Source organism: Narcine bancroftii, chromosome 10 (assembly GCF_036971445.1).
Source record: "Narcine bancroftii isolate sNarBan1 chromosome 10, sNarBan1.hap1, whole genome shotgun sequence".
NCBI lineage: Eukaryota > Metazoa > Chordata > Chondrichthyes > Torpediniformes > Narcinidae > Narcine > Narcine bancroftii.
In genome coordinates, this window is record NC_091478.1 from 75,824,425 (window position 1) to 75,842,629 (window position 18,205).

The 18,205-nt window shown below is 40.5% G+C and overlaps 1 protein-coding gene across 4 annotated transcripts in view; it reads right to left on the minus strand.

The window, feature by feature from the left end:
• The window catches only part of slc9a5 (solute carrier family 9 member A5), a 169,890-nt gene that overhangs the window by 72,936 nt on the left and 78,749 nt on the right, over window positions 1-18,205 (minus strand). For all 4 annotated transcript variants that reach the window (XM_069901419.1, XM_069901420.1, XM_069901423.1 and 1 more), the window contains exons 2-5: window positions 13,166-13,468; window positions 6,522-6,685; window positions 1,491-1,569; window positions 543-720 (exon numbers count right to left, since the gene is read on the minus strand). In XM_069901419.1, coding sequence (XP_069757520.1) covers window positions 543-720; window positions 1,491-1,569; window positions 6,522-6,685; window positions 13,166-13,468 — 724 coding nt within the window. The remainder of the gene's footprint in view (window positions 1-542; window positions 721-1,490; window positions 1,570-6,521; window positions 6,686-13,165; window positions 13,469-18,205) is intronic.

The following is an 18,205-nucleotide window of genomic DNA, read 5'->3' on the forward strand; positions in this document are numbered from 1 at the left end:
TCCACAATTTACTTCTCTCAGATTTATTTTTTTTTCCCCTCCAAAACATTTCTTCAGTTTTCTCTCAGTATGTCCCTTTACCTTTATTGTGCAGCAAAGAGTAAAATGCTCAATCAAACCAAATCCATAAAGGATTGTAATCACATCGTGCTCACAGACCGACTTGGTCCTTGAGTGAAATGAGCAGCAAAGAGCTAGAAGCAAATTGAGCTCAGGCCTGAAAAATATGGTAATATCTTTGCCTCCTAATGCTGTGGGTTCAGCTGAGTTTCTCCAGAACTTCAGTGTTTTAATTACAATCACAGTGTCTGCAGACTTTATTGTTTCACTCAGAAGCTAAGTGTGCTTGGGTTTCATCCCATCTCATCCCACATTGAGGAGAAGGTTCCACACCCCACCACTCCATGTTAACAAGCTGCCCTTTCACTACCTTCTCTGTGTTTAGCTCTTGATGACGTGATCCTGGCATGATCACATCCAAAGGAGGTAAAGAAGCATAACTGGTGTTTCAGCCTGAAGAAGTAAGGACTAAATCAACTTACGCCAAGATGGAGGAGAGTGAAATCATTTCAGCTGTGAGATGGGCCAGGTAGACAATCAGGAACACAAAGAGAGGCTCAATAATGCGGACCCGTTTGGTAAAGCGGCTGATAAGGGCCAAGAGAAAAGCAAATATAATTCCAACAGCAGTTCCACCCAAGCTCACCACGAAGATTGAACCTAAAGAAAAACAGGAATTTAGAGACACGTGAAGAACCCACCTCAAAATATTATTTCAGTTTTTTCAGCTGGTAAATCCATGATCAACCTGATCATTACTTATCAAGTGAGGAAAAATTGCTTATTTCATGGTAATCTGATGAAATATTACATTCAGGTAGAAGTAATGATGGGCCTGGCCATAGGGTTGAATGATTTTAGGGTGACTTTCAGAATGAGAGTGTACAATCAGACTTCATGTTGGCATTCAGGTCAATGTGTCTCTTTCTGAATGCATTCAGAAACATACTTAAAATGTTAAAACAAGTTGTAACAACACAAGTGCAAGACAGCTTGTTATTTTCACTAGAAATAGTCTTTATAACATATTGTCAGAGAGGTTTTTGGTTAGAAAGAACAGATTTTGAATGTTAGACAAGAACATTACCACAGTTAGATTCCACTCTGATATGTATCAGTGACATCAACTGCTCTTTAACGATCTGTTCTTTTTTGTTATCTTTAGTTCATTTGCAGATCTCAATCACAAATCCGATACCTTGTGCGACCTGCTCTTAGATTTGGGATGGGATTGTATGTGGCGTACTGAACAGTTGAATAATCACTCCCCTTTTGATTCCTTACAGGCAGTAAAACCCTAAAATTGCCTTCGGTTTGCCTTCACTGCTACCTCAGAGATGGCAGGTATGAGGACATACAGACTTGAACCAACATCTTTAAAGTTGACCATTTTGTACATTAGGACACACGCTGTTTCTGCATTTTCTTACCTAAACCCTTGAAGTAATCCAAAGCCTGTATATTTTCTATTCCAATAGCCGCAAAAGAATTGAACATTTTATAGAGGACCTATAAAAAGAAAATGTGTAAAGATTACAAATCAAATTCTACTGCTATATTTAAAATTAACAAGCAGAATTAATGCTGTGTATATTTTTTGCTGTGCCTGCCAAATGGAGTCCTCCACTAGGTGTGAAGAAACCCCACTTTGCTCATTTTTATTCACCCTCCTGAAGTAAGAAAACATATTATCTATTGATTTCTGCATCCCATACACCATCCTGCACCTCAATTTTAAAAATGAGCAAATGTTTATAAAAGAAACATCAAACTGAATTATGAAGAGTGTAATGATCTGAATTAGGCACCTGATGAGCTACATAATGTAAAGTACATCTTGCATTTACATACACGTATTAAGGTTGTAGGAATCCCTACTCATTGAATTTCCATAACACTCAAATTCTCTGATCACTGGAGATCACCTACCCTTCATGGCCATTAAAATTATTTTTAAACTATACAATTTTGGTGTTAGCACAATTGACTCCTAACTATAGGATCGTCCAAAGTAAAATCTGGTCCTTACCAGCGGTAGCCTAATGATTTTTTTTCAGACCAGCCTACTACGTAATGCTCCTGCGTCACGATACAGCAGGGTTAACATGGTGTGTCAGGATAAATGCAATTTGCTATTTAAAATTATAATATGGCTTAAGGAGAAATTGAAAAGCCTCTGATTAAATATTAGGAATAGAAACTACTCCTTGAAATTTGTCAATTACTTTACATTCTGAACCTTCACTTACGAAAGTCAGTTTTGGAAAAAAGCCCCATCTGTAGCTTCTTAGAATAGTGTCTGTGTAAAACCTCTATAGTTTTGGGATAATTGCAATTGAATAGGTAATCAGCCACTTTTCAGTCTTTAAGAAGTGGAAGTTTTTCTCATCAATGTAAAAAGGTAATGATTTTCAACAATTATTTTCAGAGTCTTGATCACTTGTTTAGTATGTTCAATAAAACCATAACATATAACAAGCAGAGGGGCTGTGATTAATTTAAAATTGTTTACTTCATTTCTACATGAGTTACTGAGCAGTTAAGATGGTGCTGACCTGTCTCACATCTGCATGCTGCTGTTTAAAGTAAAAAAATGAATCCATAGGAATTAGAATCTGCTGAGAAGACACATCTACATTTCTTGCAGTCCATAGGATCGTTGCATAGAAAGCCAAGAAGCATGAAGGACACAACCATCTCATTGGCTGCAGCTCTGATGGATGGGCCAGGATGTGATGCACTCTGTTCCCTTTAGTATTCATCTTGATTAAATTCTTTAGTCATAAAAGAGAACAGACTGTCTAAACTATTGAGGGCCTATCAATGTTCCTGAAGGAATAAGAGAAAATAAATAAGATTTGTGGAGGACAGAGTAAGCTAAGGTACACTGCGGACCTTCCTCGGCCATGTATTCAACACTGATGTTGTCCTGGGCATTTGGTTCATGATGGAATGCAAGGCATGATCACAACCAGTAGGGACATAACAGATAGAAATGATTGAAGATTGATATCAAACAAGGCTTTGCCTCAACACTTTTCTGACTCTTTCCTGTTGAGATGCTGCTGCTCTTCTCTCATCAATTTAACACTGATGCGGATCTACACAACAGTACAAATGGGAACCAGTTAAAGCTACGTCACCTGTACACCAAAACCAAAGTCAACCCAGCTTCAGTCAAAGTTTGCAGTCACCGTGGACACAATGCTGGAGAAACTCAGCAGTTCAAGCAATGTACTTTATACAGCATAGATAAAGATACAGCCCTTCACCAAGGTATGACAAAATACGGCCAGGTGCCCGAAGATAAGGATACATAACCAACGTTTCAGGCCTGAGCCCTTCATCAAGGCATGAGGAAAATGACGGTCGGTGCCCAAACCTCAATGGTGAATTAGTAGAGGAACACTTTTAGACCAATGACCAGAAGATAGCCATGAAAAAATACAGGACTCATCCTTAAGTTAAAATCCAAAATTGTGGGAAAGTTCATTTCAATGGGATTAGACTGAAACTTGAAAGAAGTGATTGGGAAAGGCCGATAGAAGGTAAAGGCAAGGAGAAGGCTTTTAAAAGTGGGATAAGAGCAGCCCTGTGAGAGTGAACAGCAAGATTGGCAATAGTATGGATTGTTGATGACAAGGTACTTTGAGGATCTAATCAGGAAAAGGAGGCATATGTTAAGTACGGGCAGCTGGGTTCAAGTGAATCATTTGAAAGGTATTTGGGATGTAGGAAAACATAAGCAAATTAGGAGGGCAAATATGCTCATGAGATATCCCTATCAGTCAAGATAATGGGGGGAGGGGAGAATCCATAATATTCAATAAGTATAAGAGAAAGAAGTATCTAGAAAAGAGGAAATCCACTGAAGGATCATTATGGTAATCCATGATGTGAGCCATGGACAATTGTTAAGGTCATAAATATTTGTCAACTGTTATTTTTCATGGGAATGGACATGGAAGCTATTGGGTTCAGGACAGGAAATGGTGATATTCTGGAGCTTATCAACATAATCAGGGAGGGGGTGGTGGAGGCCATGAAATACACAAAGGCAGATAAATCCCTGGGCCTGACCAGTCATATTTCAATACTATAGGAAGTAAGGAAGGAGATTGCTGGGGCCCCAGCAGAGATGTCTATAATTTCATTAGTCACTGGTAAGGCACCAGAAGACTGGAGGATGGTCAATGTGGTTTAATTTTAGAAGGGCAGCATAAATAAGATAGGGACCAACAGGCCAGGTAAGCCTTCAATCAGTGGTGAGCAAGTTACTGGAAGGGATTCTGAGAGACAGGGTTTAATTCCCCTAAATCACCACATTCATGAAACTATGCACCTGTAATCCTGTGCCTTTGTTCTACAACACTCTCCAGGGGCCCTGTCATTTCCTGGGCAAGTCCTATGCTGGTTTTACTTACCAAAGTACAGCTCCTCTCACTTGGCAAAGTTAAATTCCCTCTGCCACTCATTAGTCCACATTCCCAACTGGTCCAGATATTTTTGTAAACTTAGATATCCTTCCTTATCACCAATTTTTGGTATTATCTGCAAATTTACTAACTATGTGAACTACAATGCCATCCAGATAGTTAATATAAATAACAAAACAATGGACGTCCCTGTTCCACACTACTGGTCAAAGGCCTCCAGTATGTGTAACAACCCTCCACTATCACCCTCTATCTCCTTCCATCAGTTTTGAAACCATTTGGGTGGTTCACATTGGATGTCACATGATCTAACCTTCCAGACTAACCTAATATGCAAAACCTTGTCAAAGGCCTTGCTGAAGTCCATATAGACAACATATACTGCCCTGCCATCATCAATCCTCTTCTTCATTTAAAAAAAAACCCTATTAGATTTGTGAGACATGATTCCCCACATAAAAATTTATGCTGACTACCTTGAATTTCTGAATGATCCAAAGACTGGTAGATCTTATCTCTTCGAATCCCTTCCAGCAACTTTCTCATCAAGGTATGAGCAAAATGTAGGCAGGTGTGGCCTTGATGAAAGGCTCAAGCCTGAAACGTTGGTTATACATCTTTATCTTTGCTATATAAAGTACACTGTTTGACCTGCTAAGTTTCTCCAGCATTGTGTTTTTACTTAATGCCCTCCAAGGCTACTAACACCTCTTCAACAATCTTTTCCACAGTAAAAACAAGTGAGAAATCATTTAAATTCTCACTCATCCTCTGTGACTCTACGCAAAGATAGTCATGTTGATCTTTAATGGAACCAATTCTCTCCCTAACCATCCTTTTATAGGAATACCTGTAAAACCTCATAGGCTTTTGCTTTATTCTGCCTGCCAGATCTAACTCATGTCTTTGATTTCCCTCTTAAGTGTACCCTTTCCCCTCTTTCACTCATTGTGGGATTCAAGTGATACAGACTGCTTAAATCTGATGCATGTCTCCCTCCTTTTTTTCTGACCAGAGCTTAAATATCCCTCACCAACTAGGGTTCCCTAAACCTCGCAGCCTTATCCTTCACCATAACAAACTCCTGCAATCTCTCTTGGGTCAGATGGGGCAATTGAGTTGGAGGAGAGTCTTAATTAGTCCTTTAAAGTGCTGGAGGCTGATCTAAGATATCGACATGCCTGGGTAGGGAACAGGAACATAGAAAGATTGGGGAATGCTGAACGGTTCAGTAGGAATGTGGAAGGGCAGAACAAGAGGAGAGAGATGAACTGCATAGGACGAATGACAATAGTGAGGATATTGGAATGGGAAATAAGAATAAAGGGTAGCAAAAATGATTGGCAGAAGGGAAAACATTCATTGTATCAAATACTAACAAATTCAAGTAACTTTTAAGCAAGATTCCTTATGGTATGGGAACAGAAAGAATGCAACAGGAGAACATTTAGAGTTATAGATGTCTCTTGGTGAGATGAAGTCAACACATGTCGGACAAAATCAATTTGGTTTATTGATATACCAAGGTTTTGGTTTTGGATTCAGGCGTGAACAGTTCATAGATCCAGGAACTATTTGTAATGTAAAGTGAAATTCCAATGGAGTGAGCTTCCTGAGATTGTAAAGGGCAGTATGTAAATATAGGTGCCCAATCCTTTATCCGGAACCCTTGGGGGCAGTGTGTTCCGAATCTCAGATTTCAGAACAAAAGCTAGCTGCCCCAGATTTAAGCCCACTCGAACTGTGTTGCCATATCCACCCCCTTCCAGTCACGCTGCCTTCTCTCCCCCCCTCACCTGAGTCGCGCTGCCATCTCCCCCCCACCCAAGTCATGTTGCCATCTCCCCCCCACCCGAGTCATGTTCCCATCTCCCCCCCCACCCCCAACCAAGTCGCGCTGCTGTCTCTCTTTCTCTCCCTCCGCTGTACCAGCACCAGGAAAAAAATGGCGATTTTTGGAGCTTTCCAGATTTTAGATGTCCGGATAAAGGATTGTGTACCTGTATAACAGAAGTGTTTACTTACAACAGTTATGGCATCATTAAGCAGTGACTCGCCAAACACAATGATGAACAGTGTTTCATTCACATGGACTTCCTCAAACACAGCTATCACTGCCACAGGGTCCACTGCAGATATCAAACTGCCGAAAAGCAGGAACTCAAGCAAACCAGCTTCTACTTTAGGACCTGAGGAAAATGAACAAGATATAGAAAATCAATGATACCAGAAGTGATGCCTCTTCATAGGATATTCTACATTATTTTAACATTCAGTACATGAACCCATAATAAATGCAAGCAGGGTTGACAATTTTTTCAGATTCTCTTGGCGTCACTACAATAAAACTGGGAGAAACATAACAAGATTATAAAATGTATAGAAGACTAGGAAATAAAGCATCAGACTGTGAATTATACAGTCGTGTAACATAAACTTTGCTTGCTTTTGATGAGGGAGCTGTATTTCTCAATGGCATGAGAAATTGCTGCGCCACAAGACAGTGATGTAATTAGACTAACAGAATGAGTAAGAACAAGGGTTGTGAACCATAAAATCATGGAACACTACAGCATAGAAACAGGCCATTTGGCCCATCAAGACTCTGCCAAATTGCCTAGTCCCAATGACCTGCTCCCAGACCATAGCCCTCCGTTCCCCCTCCATCCATGTAATTATCCAATCTTCTCTTAAATACTGATACTGAACGGGCATCTGCCACCTCTGCTGGCAGCTCATTCTACACTCTCACCAACCTCTGAGTGGTTTCCCCCTAATGTTCCCCTTAATTTTTTTTACCTTTCACCCAACCTCAGTGGAAAATACCTGTCTGCATTTACCCTTTCTATACACATCATAATTTTATATATCTCCATCAAATCACCTCTCATTCTCCAATGCTCCAGGGAATAAAGTCCTAACCTATTGAACCTTTCCCTATAACTCAGCTCTTCAAGTCTTGGCAACATCCCTGTAAATTTCGTCTGCATTCTTTCAATATCAATAACTTTCCTGTAGGTAGGTGATCAAAACTGCACACAATTCTCTAAATTTAGCCTCATCAATGCCTTATACAACTTGGACAGCATCTCACCAATATCTAATACAACTTCAACATAGCATCCCAACTCCTGTATTCAATGCTTCGATTTATGAAGGCTAATATTCTGAGATTTCTTTATGGCCCTTTCTACCCGTGACAGCACTTACAAGTAATTATGTATCTTTATTCCTAGTTCCCTCTGTTCTGCTGCACTCCGCAGTTCCCCATACTTTACCGTACAAGTCCTATCCTGGTTTGTCCTTCCAAACTGCAACACCTCAATAAATTCCATCTGCCATTTTATAGCCAATTTTTGCACCTGATCCAGATCCACTGCAAGCTTTGAGAGTGTTCCTCATTGTCCACTACACCCCTAATTCAAGTCATCTGCAAATTTACTGAACCAATTTACCATTATCATCCAGATCAGTGATATAGATGACAAACAACAATAGACCATTACTAATCTCTGAGGCGCACTACTAGTCACAGGCCTACAGTTAGAGAGGCAATTCTTTGCTACCACTCAGGCTTCCACCACAAAGCCAATGTCTAATGCAATTTACTATCTCATCATGGATGCCAAGAGACTGAACCTTGCTGACCAACATCCCAGGCAGGACCTTGTCAAAGGCCTGTTAAGGTGGAAGAACATGTGACAACCAGAAATGACAACACTGACATGTTATTTTCTCTGCTTATTGTCTTTATAACAAAGTATTTATCTATTGGACAATATTGTATTGTAGCTACAGAATCAGCTTTTAAGCAATTTTATATCAAATGCTATATAAACTAAAGTTAAATACACATATACAGCCAGTTGAAAAAAATTGTGGTTCACAGTCGAGGAGGAGTGGTGTGCCTGTGAGTGCTCATTACCTCTGTAACCTAGTGCAGTTTCCATGGCAGTGATTTACCACAGACTGAATTCCCCATTAGTCACAGTACTTGACCGTGGAGACAGCATTAACGTCAGCAGAGGCAAGGTCTGATAAATGGCAATCGTTTAAAATGCGCAACAAAAACAGAGAGTGACCTATTTAGTTTTATCAATTTTTCCAGAGGTGGACAGTTTTTGAAAAAATAAATTTACATGGTCATGTAATGCAAAAATGCATATCCATATTAGATCAGTCATCCATCATTTTGGCAGAATTCAATTAACTACCTGTATAAAAGGAGTTTAATTCTTGGGATTGTGAAATATCAATAGTTTGTAATAAAGACCAAATGAAATCAGTTGAATCCCCAACAATTATGCTAGTGAACAATATCGCAAAATGGTGACTGGCTACATTTATTTGTTTTGACTGTTTTTTTTGTCTACTCGTACATTTATACACCCATTTGATGGTTTTTTTCAATTGTACCTGCTAATTGGATTCGAAAGATAAGTAAGTAAAATTGAAGAAGAATCTGTAAAGAGTGAATTAGCAACTCAATTGGCATGGAGTGAGAGGGAAGGAATGGGAAGAGTTTGGTGGGAACACGTTTATTTCCACTAGTGGGAAAATCTCAAACTGGTGGACTTAAGTGACAAGATCAGAGGACAGATATTTAAAACTGAAATGTCTAGGAACTTCATGAATTTCTGGAATTCTCTACAAGAACATTAAAAACAGGAGCAGGAATCGGACATCCAGCCCGTCAAGCTCAGTCCGCCATTCTATGTGATCATAGCTGCTCCTGCCGTGGACTCAGCTCCACCTACCTGGCTTTCCCCATAATTCCCCCACTATATAAAATTCTAAGTAACTCTGTCTTAAATATATTTATTGAAGCCTCTTCTGCTTCCTTAGTCAGATAATTTAAAAGTTTAATTACAATCTGGGAATAGAAGGTCCTTATCATCTTCCAACTTTATATATTCCCCCAAATCGTGAGGCTATATCTCCTTTTTCTTGTTTCACATATTAGTGCAAACAACTTTGCTACCTCTATCTTATCTATCCCTGACATAATTTTTGCACAAAAGTGCTGGAGAAACTCCACAAGTCATGCAACATTCTTTATGTAATAACAACATTTCAAGCCCTTCATCAGGGTATGAGCAATGGTGGGGATCTCTCAGTTGCCAACCATTTCAATTCCCTGACCCATTTCTGTGTCGAAATGTCTGTCCTTGGCCTTGCACTGCTAAATCAAGGTCACCCGTAAATTGGAGGAGTAAAGGCTAATATTCTGTCTGGGCACTCTCCAACTGGATGATATTAACATTGAGGCGCCTGAATAAAATTGCGGGGGGCGGGGGAGGAGCACGGTATCATAGGCAAGAGGACATAGGTAAATATGGGTGGGAAAGCACAAGAGAAAAAAGCTGGGAGGAGATGGGGGAGGGGATAGCTCTTTGAAAGAAGGGGATGGAGAGCTGGAGCAAAGGAGACAGAGGATAAGGGAGACAAGAGAATGGCCTAACAGAAACTGGAGAACTCAATGTTAATATCATCCAGTTGGAGAGTGCCCAGACAGAATATTAGCCTTTACTCCTCCAATTTACGGGTGACCTTGATTTAGCAGTGCAAGGCCAAGGACAGACATTTCGACACAGAAATGGGACAGGGAATTGAAATGGTTGGCAACTGAGAGATCCCCACCATTGCTGTAGACAGAGTAAAAGTGTTCAGCGAAATGATCTCCCAGTCTGCGTCCAGTCACTCCACAACAGAAGCACCAGATGCAGTAAATGACCCCTGGGATTCACAAGTCAAGTGCTGTTTCACGTGGAAGGATGATTTGGGGCCCTGAATGGTGGTGAGGGAGAAGGTGTGTGCACAAATGCAGCATTTCCTGTGGTCACAGGGGAAGTAACCAAGGGATGAGTGAAAAGGGATGAGTGGATGAGGGAGTCATGGAGGAAGTGGTCCCTGCAGAAGGCAGAAAGGGGAGAAGAGGGGAAGATGTGTTTGGTGGTGGGATCATGTTGTAGGCGATGGAAATTGTAGAACATAATATGTTGGATGCGGAGGACTAGGGGAATCCTGTCCTTGTTGCATCTAGGAGCAGAAGGGGCCAGTGCAGATGTCTGGGTAATGCAGGAGATGCAGGTAAGGGCTGAGTTGAGAGTGGTAGAGGGAAAGCCAGATTCTTTAAAGAAGCAGGACATCTTAGATGATCTGGAATGGAAGACCTCATCCTGGGAGCAGATGTGACAAAGACAGAGGAAATGAGAGAAAGGAATATACAAACGAGAGGACATGAGTTAAGGGTAAAAGGGGAAAAGTTTAGGGCAAACATGAGGGGAAACTTCTTCACAGAGAGTGGTGGGAATGTGAAAGAGTAAGTTTAACAAATATACTTAACAAAGGGTTAATGAATTAGGTGAGAATATAGTTGCCTTGTAACATGGTGGGAATGAAACCATCTTCTAATATGACCTTCCATGTGCAGTAGTGAGATAGTATATAATGTGACAGATTGTTATATTTTATATTATGTATAGATATGTTTTTGGGAGAGTTAGATTGTGGGGTTTTTAATATAGGACACAAACAAACACTAACATTTCAAAACATCTCATGTAAAACGCAAGAGCTCTGTCTGCTCAAACCAGACACTCCAGGGCCCAGTGCCTTTGTAAAGACAATGGAAATTACTTTGCTAAAGGATTTCACAACGAGGTGCAAATGGCAAGGCCATCTCAGAATAATAAGATATGAATTGATGGAGACAGTGATCTGCTGTTGTGGCAGTTTGCTGTTCTAAGAAGGTCATGTGTTTTTGCAAACTGAGAGAAAGAATTGAAAACAGGCTTTTCTCAGAGAGAGACAGAGAGTGAATTCAGTTCGACAGTTCAGCAGCAGCAGCTGGGACTGGAACAGGACAAGCTGGCAAGCTTGTTTGAACCCCCATTTTGAAGACAGGTTGTGAGTTATTAGTTCAGCCTATTTAGCTTGTGGTCCATACAAGAGGAGATGGCTGGCTGTGTGGTGTTTCACCTAAGATAAGGGAAACAAAAAAGGAACTCGGTGATGACCTGAAAGAAAGAGGTTATCATCTGGAAAACCCTGATGGGGCAAGTTTCTTCAGCAAGACACTGAAGTGGCTGATCGGAAGGAACCAGTTTGTGTCCAACAAGCAACAAATTTCTCTCTGAAAACCGACAATAATCTTCCTGAGTGGTAACCATTTACCATTCAAGCACCAAAGCCTGGTGAAGATTCATAAATGTTAAATTCTGTGCACAGTATAAGAATTGCCTGATACCAGTGAACTTGGAGAGTGAGAAGTGAGATTGGACTGTGAATCAAATAACTTTTCTGAATGTACACACATCTCATACACGTGTGCTTAGAATTAGAAAGTCAAGAGTTATAAGTTAAAGTTTGATCCTGTTTTTATGTTTAAAGAAAATTAAAAGTAGCTTTTGTTTAAGTAACCATTTGTCTTGGTGAATTTCTATTGCTACTGGGTTTTGGGGTCCTCTAGGCCCATAACAAACTAAAACCACAAATAATGCAGTAATGTAAATACACCAAGAGTAAAGATACCCTGATGGTTGCCAGCTATTTGAAGACATTGCAAGGGAACATATTATTGTAAATTCAGAGAATGGCAGTTGTGTGACTCGTAGAGTGTCAAAGGTGTATACATATGGGATGGATAATTTGTATGCTTTGAGTGGATGCAGTGTAGAGAATGAGTTACTGAACTCTTTCTTTGTACCCTTCACTCCTTCTAGCATTATCAAGTCTGAATAAAGAAACTGTTGTATGCTTATTGGTTTTGCTGTTTATTTTATTACAGCACAGGCTGACTTTCACAGTCGTGTGGAACAAGCTGCCAGCTGGAGTGGTGAATGAGGGCTCAGTTTTAACCTTAGGAAGAAATTGGACAGGTACATGGATGGGAGAGGTGTGGAGGGCAATGGAGTGGATTCAGGTCAGAGGAACTAGGAAAAAAAATGGTTTGGCACAGACTAGAAGGGCCTGAAGGGGCCGGTTTCTGTGCTGTAAAGTTCTATGGAAAACTCTAAACAGTCAATTTTGCACAGCAGTTAGCAATGAATAGATCTAGAGCATCAGAGGATAGGATCCAAATGGATTGGGAGTACTGAATGTGTATGAAAAGGTCCACGATTTGTGGAGAAGGCTCCTGGACAAAGGAACATGCTCAGAGATGTTGGTAGTAGAAGAAGAGCTCAAGGGCGTTGAAAAACCAAGTCATTGGAATAAAATTGCATGAACTAAAGTAATTTTATATAATGTAATTGTACAATTCTGAGCATAAACAGAAAGAATGATGGATTCAACTTTACAACGGCATGGTTAGTGTAGCAGTTAACACAACGCTGTTCCAGCACCAGCAACTTGGGTTTGAATTCCACAATGTCTGTAAGGAGTTTGTATGTTCTCCTCATGTCTGTGTAGGCTTCCTCCAGGTGCTTCTGTTTCCTCCAACCCTTCAAAATGTACATGGTTGTAGGTCATTTGGGTATAATTTGGTGGCACAGGCTTGTGGCTGGAAAGTCCTGTTACCGTGCTGCATGCCTGAATTTAAATCCCAAATACTTGGCCTTCAAATAAACAAACAATTGTAACTCTACTGTTTTCCCATAGATAGTGCAGATTTTTTTCATAGTGTGAACTCATTTGTAGTTGTAAATATATTGAAGGATGCATCTTACCCATGAGGCCAGCTAACTTAATGCCCCAAAGTGCTGTTCCAGTGGTAAATGAATTCCAGAGGGTGCCAATCACTGCATACATCAAAATTGCTCCAAAATTGTCAAAGAATAGTCTGCTTGGCATGAAGTATCCCGAATCTAACACAATTGGTGGTAGAAGAAAGAGAAAGAAAGTATCTGGGTCCAGTTGATATTCTGGTTTCTTAGCTGCTGCAAGGACAATGCCCCCAAGGCCCAAACCCAGAAAAATCAGAAGGCAGCTTTCGGGCACCACAGTCGTCACCTTGCTTGAGAGATGGAACACTGAAAAGGAACGCACAGAGGGATATCAATAGGAAATCATTTTGAATGTAAACATGGCCATTTTTAATGCATTTAGCTAAAATTACAGTTTCATTGTCTCAAAGTTAAAGATATGCATTATATAACACCTTTAAATGATTTTAAAAATTCAATTCAAATGCACGCTCTAAAAGTAATGAGCAGCTGATCTTTCAAGTTGTTATCCCCACAGAGTGGAGTGTGGTAAACCACTGTTACATTACAATTGGCTGCTGCCAGCTGGACACGCCTCCCGAGACCAATCCTACCCATAACCCTTTGCATGCTCCCCATTCCACTCTGCCTTGATCAGTCAATCAGGTTGATGCCTGTTCCAGTCCGTAGTTAATAAAAGCCTGATAGTTTCACAACTCTAGTCTTTTGTAATTATTTACGGTGCATCATGACGGCAACGGGATACTCCAGGCAGAGTCAAGGAGAACACACATGCATGGGAGATGGAAACAGTCACATTTGTGGGAGAAAGAAGACCAGCGCTGTGGAAATTTTCACTTAGCACAGTGGAAAGAAGAAGAAAGAAAAAGAATCAATTGGAAGGCCTAGGACAGGATAGGAAAGATCTGTGACTTTAGAGACTGAAATATATGTGGTAATTTTATACTGATTAATTTAACACCTTTTTTTAAACAATTTGGATTTTTAACTGCAGCCAGGCTTGCCTCTCAGGAGGGGCTTTGCCTTACAGGAGAACGTTGCTGTAAGACTTGAGAGTCTTACGGAGAGTTCAGTGGAGAACTGTGTGAACGCTGCACATTTGTCACTGCTGCCTTAAGGATGAAATGTGAAACTAAATTTAACATGAAATTATAAAGGGTAGGACATGGCTTGTGTTATTTATTGGAACTTCCAGATAGTGTTTGAAAAGGGGTTATTAGATAAAATTGAAATTTGTGGAACTGAAGGTAGATTGTTCAAGTTTAATCTAACCTTTCTATTATTCCTCTTTTAAATCTTCGTACAGCTTTGAAGATCTTCCACGCACCAAGATTGCTCTCAGGCTGCCCTTGCTTTGTACTAATTGATGCTTTTTTCATTGTACCACTATTCTGGCATTCTGGCTGGTACAGAGGCACCAACGGCCAGGACAAGAAAAAAACTCCAGAGGGTTGTTAACTCAGCCTGCGACATCATGGGCACCAGTCTTCACTCCATCGAGGACATCTACATGTTAAGAAAGCAGCCTCTTTCCTCAAGGACCCCCAACACCCAGGCCATGCCCTCTTCACAATGCTACCATCAGGAAAAAGGTACAGGAGCCTGAAGACGAGAACTGAGCAGCACAAAGACAGCTTCTTCCCTGCTGCCATCAGATTCCTGAATGATCAATGAACCAAAGACACTGCCTTACTTTGACTTTTCATGCATATTGTTACTTATTTTTGTAAGGTTTATATGAATGTTTGCACTGTGACACTGCCACAAAACATCAATATCGTGACATGTTCATAATAATAAATTCTGATTCTCATTATATACTCTGCAATTGTGCTCTTGTTCCCTACTTTTTATGGGTGTTTAAATGTTATCACTGACCTGTTGAGCTGCTTGCAGAATAACCCTTCTCACTGTACTAAATAAATCTAAACTTACTTGATATCTCATTTATAAAACACAGAAGTCTGCAGACACCGTGGTTGAAATAAAAACACGATGGTGGAGACACTCAGCAAGTCAAACAGCGTCCTTTATTTGGCAAAGATAAAGATACAAAACCTACATTATAGGCATATATCATTTTTTGGCTTGTGTATAATTTGATCACACATGCACAAGTTAAAGGAACAGAAGCAGGCCACTAGGCCCATCGAGTCTGTTCCATGACTCTACACTAAGCTGAATTGTGCTCACACCTAGTTCCAATTTCCACTCTGTACTGACAATAACCACACCAGCAGTGCAAGTATAAGACAGCTTTAATAAACTAATATGTACACTAAGAGGCCTTTGTCTCTCTGCAAGACAAACCTGGAAGGCTAGACTGTAGCTCTGGACTGCTTTATATACAAGGATGACCCCTGGTGACCTAGAGGTGTAATTACATCTCACCACAAGAGGGTCATGGATCTGTGGGACTCATTGTCACACAAAGCAATGGAGGCCAGATCACTGGGAGTATTTAAACAGGAAATGGACAAGTATCTCATTAGTAAGGGTATCAAGCGATATGGGGAAAAGGCTGTGTGGTTAAATGTAGACACCTCTGACTAAAGTAGTTCTTCCTCCTCTCTGTTCTAATTGGATAACTAATTTCAAGACTGTGACCTCTTGTCCTCGATTCACCCATCAAGGGAAACATCTTATCCGTATTCACTCTGTCAAAACCTTTCAATATTCGAAATGTCTCTCTGAGATTCCCCTCTCATTCTCCTATACTCCAACAAATACAACCCAAGAGCTGCCAAACACTTCTCATACTCTAGCCCCTGCATTCCAGGAATTATCCTAGTAAATCTGCTCTGCACCCTCTCCAACAACATTACATCCTTTCTAAGATGGTCTATGCACTAGTTGGTTAGCAACATAAGAATGAAGGATAAATTAACATTAGCTTTATTTCAGATCAACAGTATCAAAATGTAATGTAATAAAACATCTAACCCTTGTCAAACTTCATCAGATAAGTCATTTAATGGCAAACACTATTCTGGAAGCTCGTGTCTCAAATGTCAATTGAAGAGACATTTAAAATGAAGTGCAATATTTTTGTTATCAAATTAATAGTCTTCCCTTGGTAACAGAATTAGCAGATGGCAGATGAGACCCAGCAGCTGAAAGCAGAGTATCTGCATCCGTCAACTGTGACAGCACTGCATTTCAGATGGCAACCTCAAAGTGCAAAGCCTCTTTGCTCTACTCTTATCATCAGGTAAAATTGACCAAAGTTGATTCATTGAGAAATGCAGAGGAGCACGTTGGAAGCAGCACCAGGCATATTTAAAATTCAGATACCAATTATGTTGCAGCTGCAACACAGAACAATGATAAGAACACACAAAAGACAGAGATGCATAGTTGTAAATGGTGAGTGGCAATTAAACAACGAACAAGAGGTTACTTGAAAATTATCTTCTGCAATAATGGCAAATTCCAGCATGACAGTGCAATAGACAAAGACGAACCATTTGTCAACTAGTTTTGTCACTACAGCCTCCTCTCGAGTTCCTGAATCCCCACCATAACAGATTCCACTCTTTAGTGACATGAAGAAATGCTAATCCAACATCACAAAATGGCCAACAGCTCTATATGTATCAAACGAAATAAGCCACCACAACAGCCCAGTTATCACTTTAGCAAAGCCATCTCACTCTATTCCTCAACATGGAAACTTGCCCAGTTACTTTCTAATCACCTAGAAGATTATCCAACTAATTACTGCCCAATAGCCTACTCCTCGCCACCAGCAAATTAGTGGACGGGATCACTGACCACATCATCTAGTGGATAATACACACAGACCTTACTTATTAGGCAGACATCCTGGGTTAAGGATGGCTTGCTTTCACAATAGTTCTGCACATTCTGAAGTGACAAATGTCCCCAGTGTGGATTCCCCTCTAAGAGGGGAAGGCTAGTGTTCTTTCTGCTGTTTGCATATATCCACCATGTGCTTGTTGGTTTTCCAGATCAGTTTGAGCAGCCTTGGGCCAGGGATACCCATAAGACAATAATCATGTTACATTTGTTCAAGAAGGCTTTGGGGATATCCTTGCAGCACTTTTGCTGACCTGGAAATCATTTATCAATATTAGCATCGACTTCTCCAGTTTCTGCCAGCCTACACCCCATCTTTCATCTCTCTTCCCCATCCTTCTGTCTTCTTTCCTCCAGCTTCCCACTTGTTATGTTTCTGTGTTACTTGGGAGACTTCTTAAATAACTTAGAGAGGCAAGATTCAAATAACAGAAGAGATGTTACTTACTGATGTCTTCCACTATCACAGGACACAGTTCACACTGTGACAGAGTACTTAGAGGTGGTTTGGGAGGAATTGTTAGAGCAGCTTGTACACACACATTTTAAAACACAGAATATTTGCAGGACTTTTTGCACTACAGTGAGAAGGGTGTATTCTTACGCAGTTACAAATAGTTCACATTATCCTGACTATATAACACCTCTCCATTCACTAAGCCATCCCCCTCCTCGTTTGCTGACGTGTCCTCCCACCCTTATTCACCTATTTATTACCTCCTGCCTATGGGACTGTGAAACATTTTGGGAATAGTGATCAATCTTAAATTACAAGACAGTTAGGACAGGGAAAAGCAAGGGTCTTGCAGACAAATACTAAATTTGGGAAGCGGAAATTAGGCCAGAAACTGGGGGAGTAAACTGGGAGCAGCCATTAGCAGACAAGCCCACAACTGACAAGTGGGAGTTGCTGAAGGGCCAACTAAGTGGAGTCGAGGAATGGTAAGTTTCATTGGAAAAATAGGATAAGGGATAAGGTAAGAGAAGACTAGATGACGAGAAAGGTCATGAAATTAATCAAAAAGAAAAAGTTAGAATAGGCAAGGTTCAGGAAGCTTGTGATAGTACAGATCTATCACCAATGTATGTAGTGTATATAGTTACAGTATCTAGACTGTGCTTACAGCGATTGGCTGAGAACTAAGCCACGCCTACTGTCTGGGCCTTAAAGGGTTGTGTCCCTAGCCAGGTCGGATCATTCCGGACTGGTCGGCCACCTGTGAA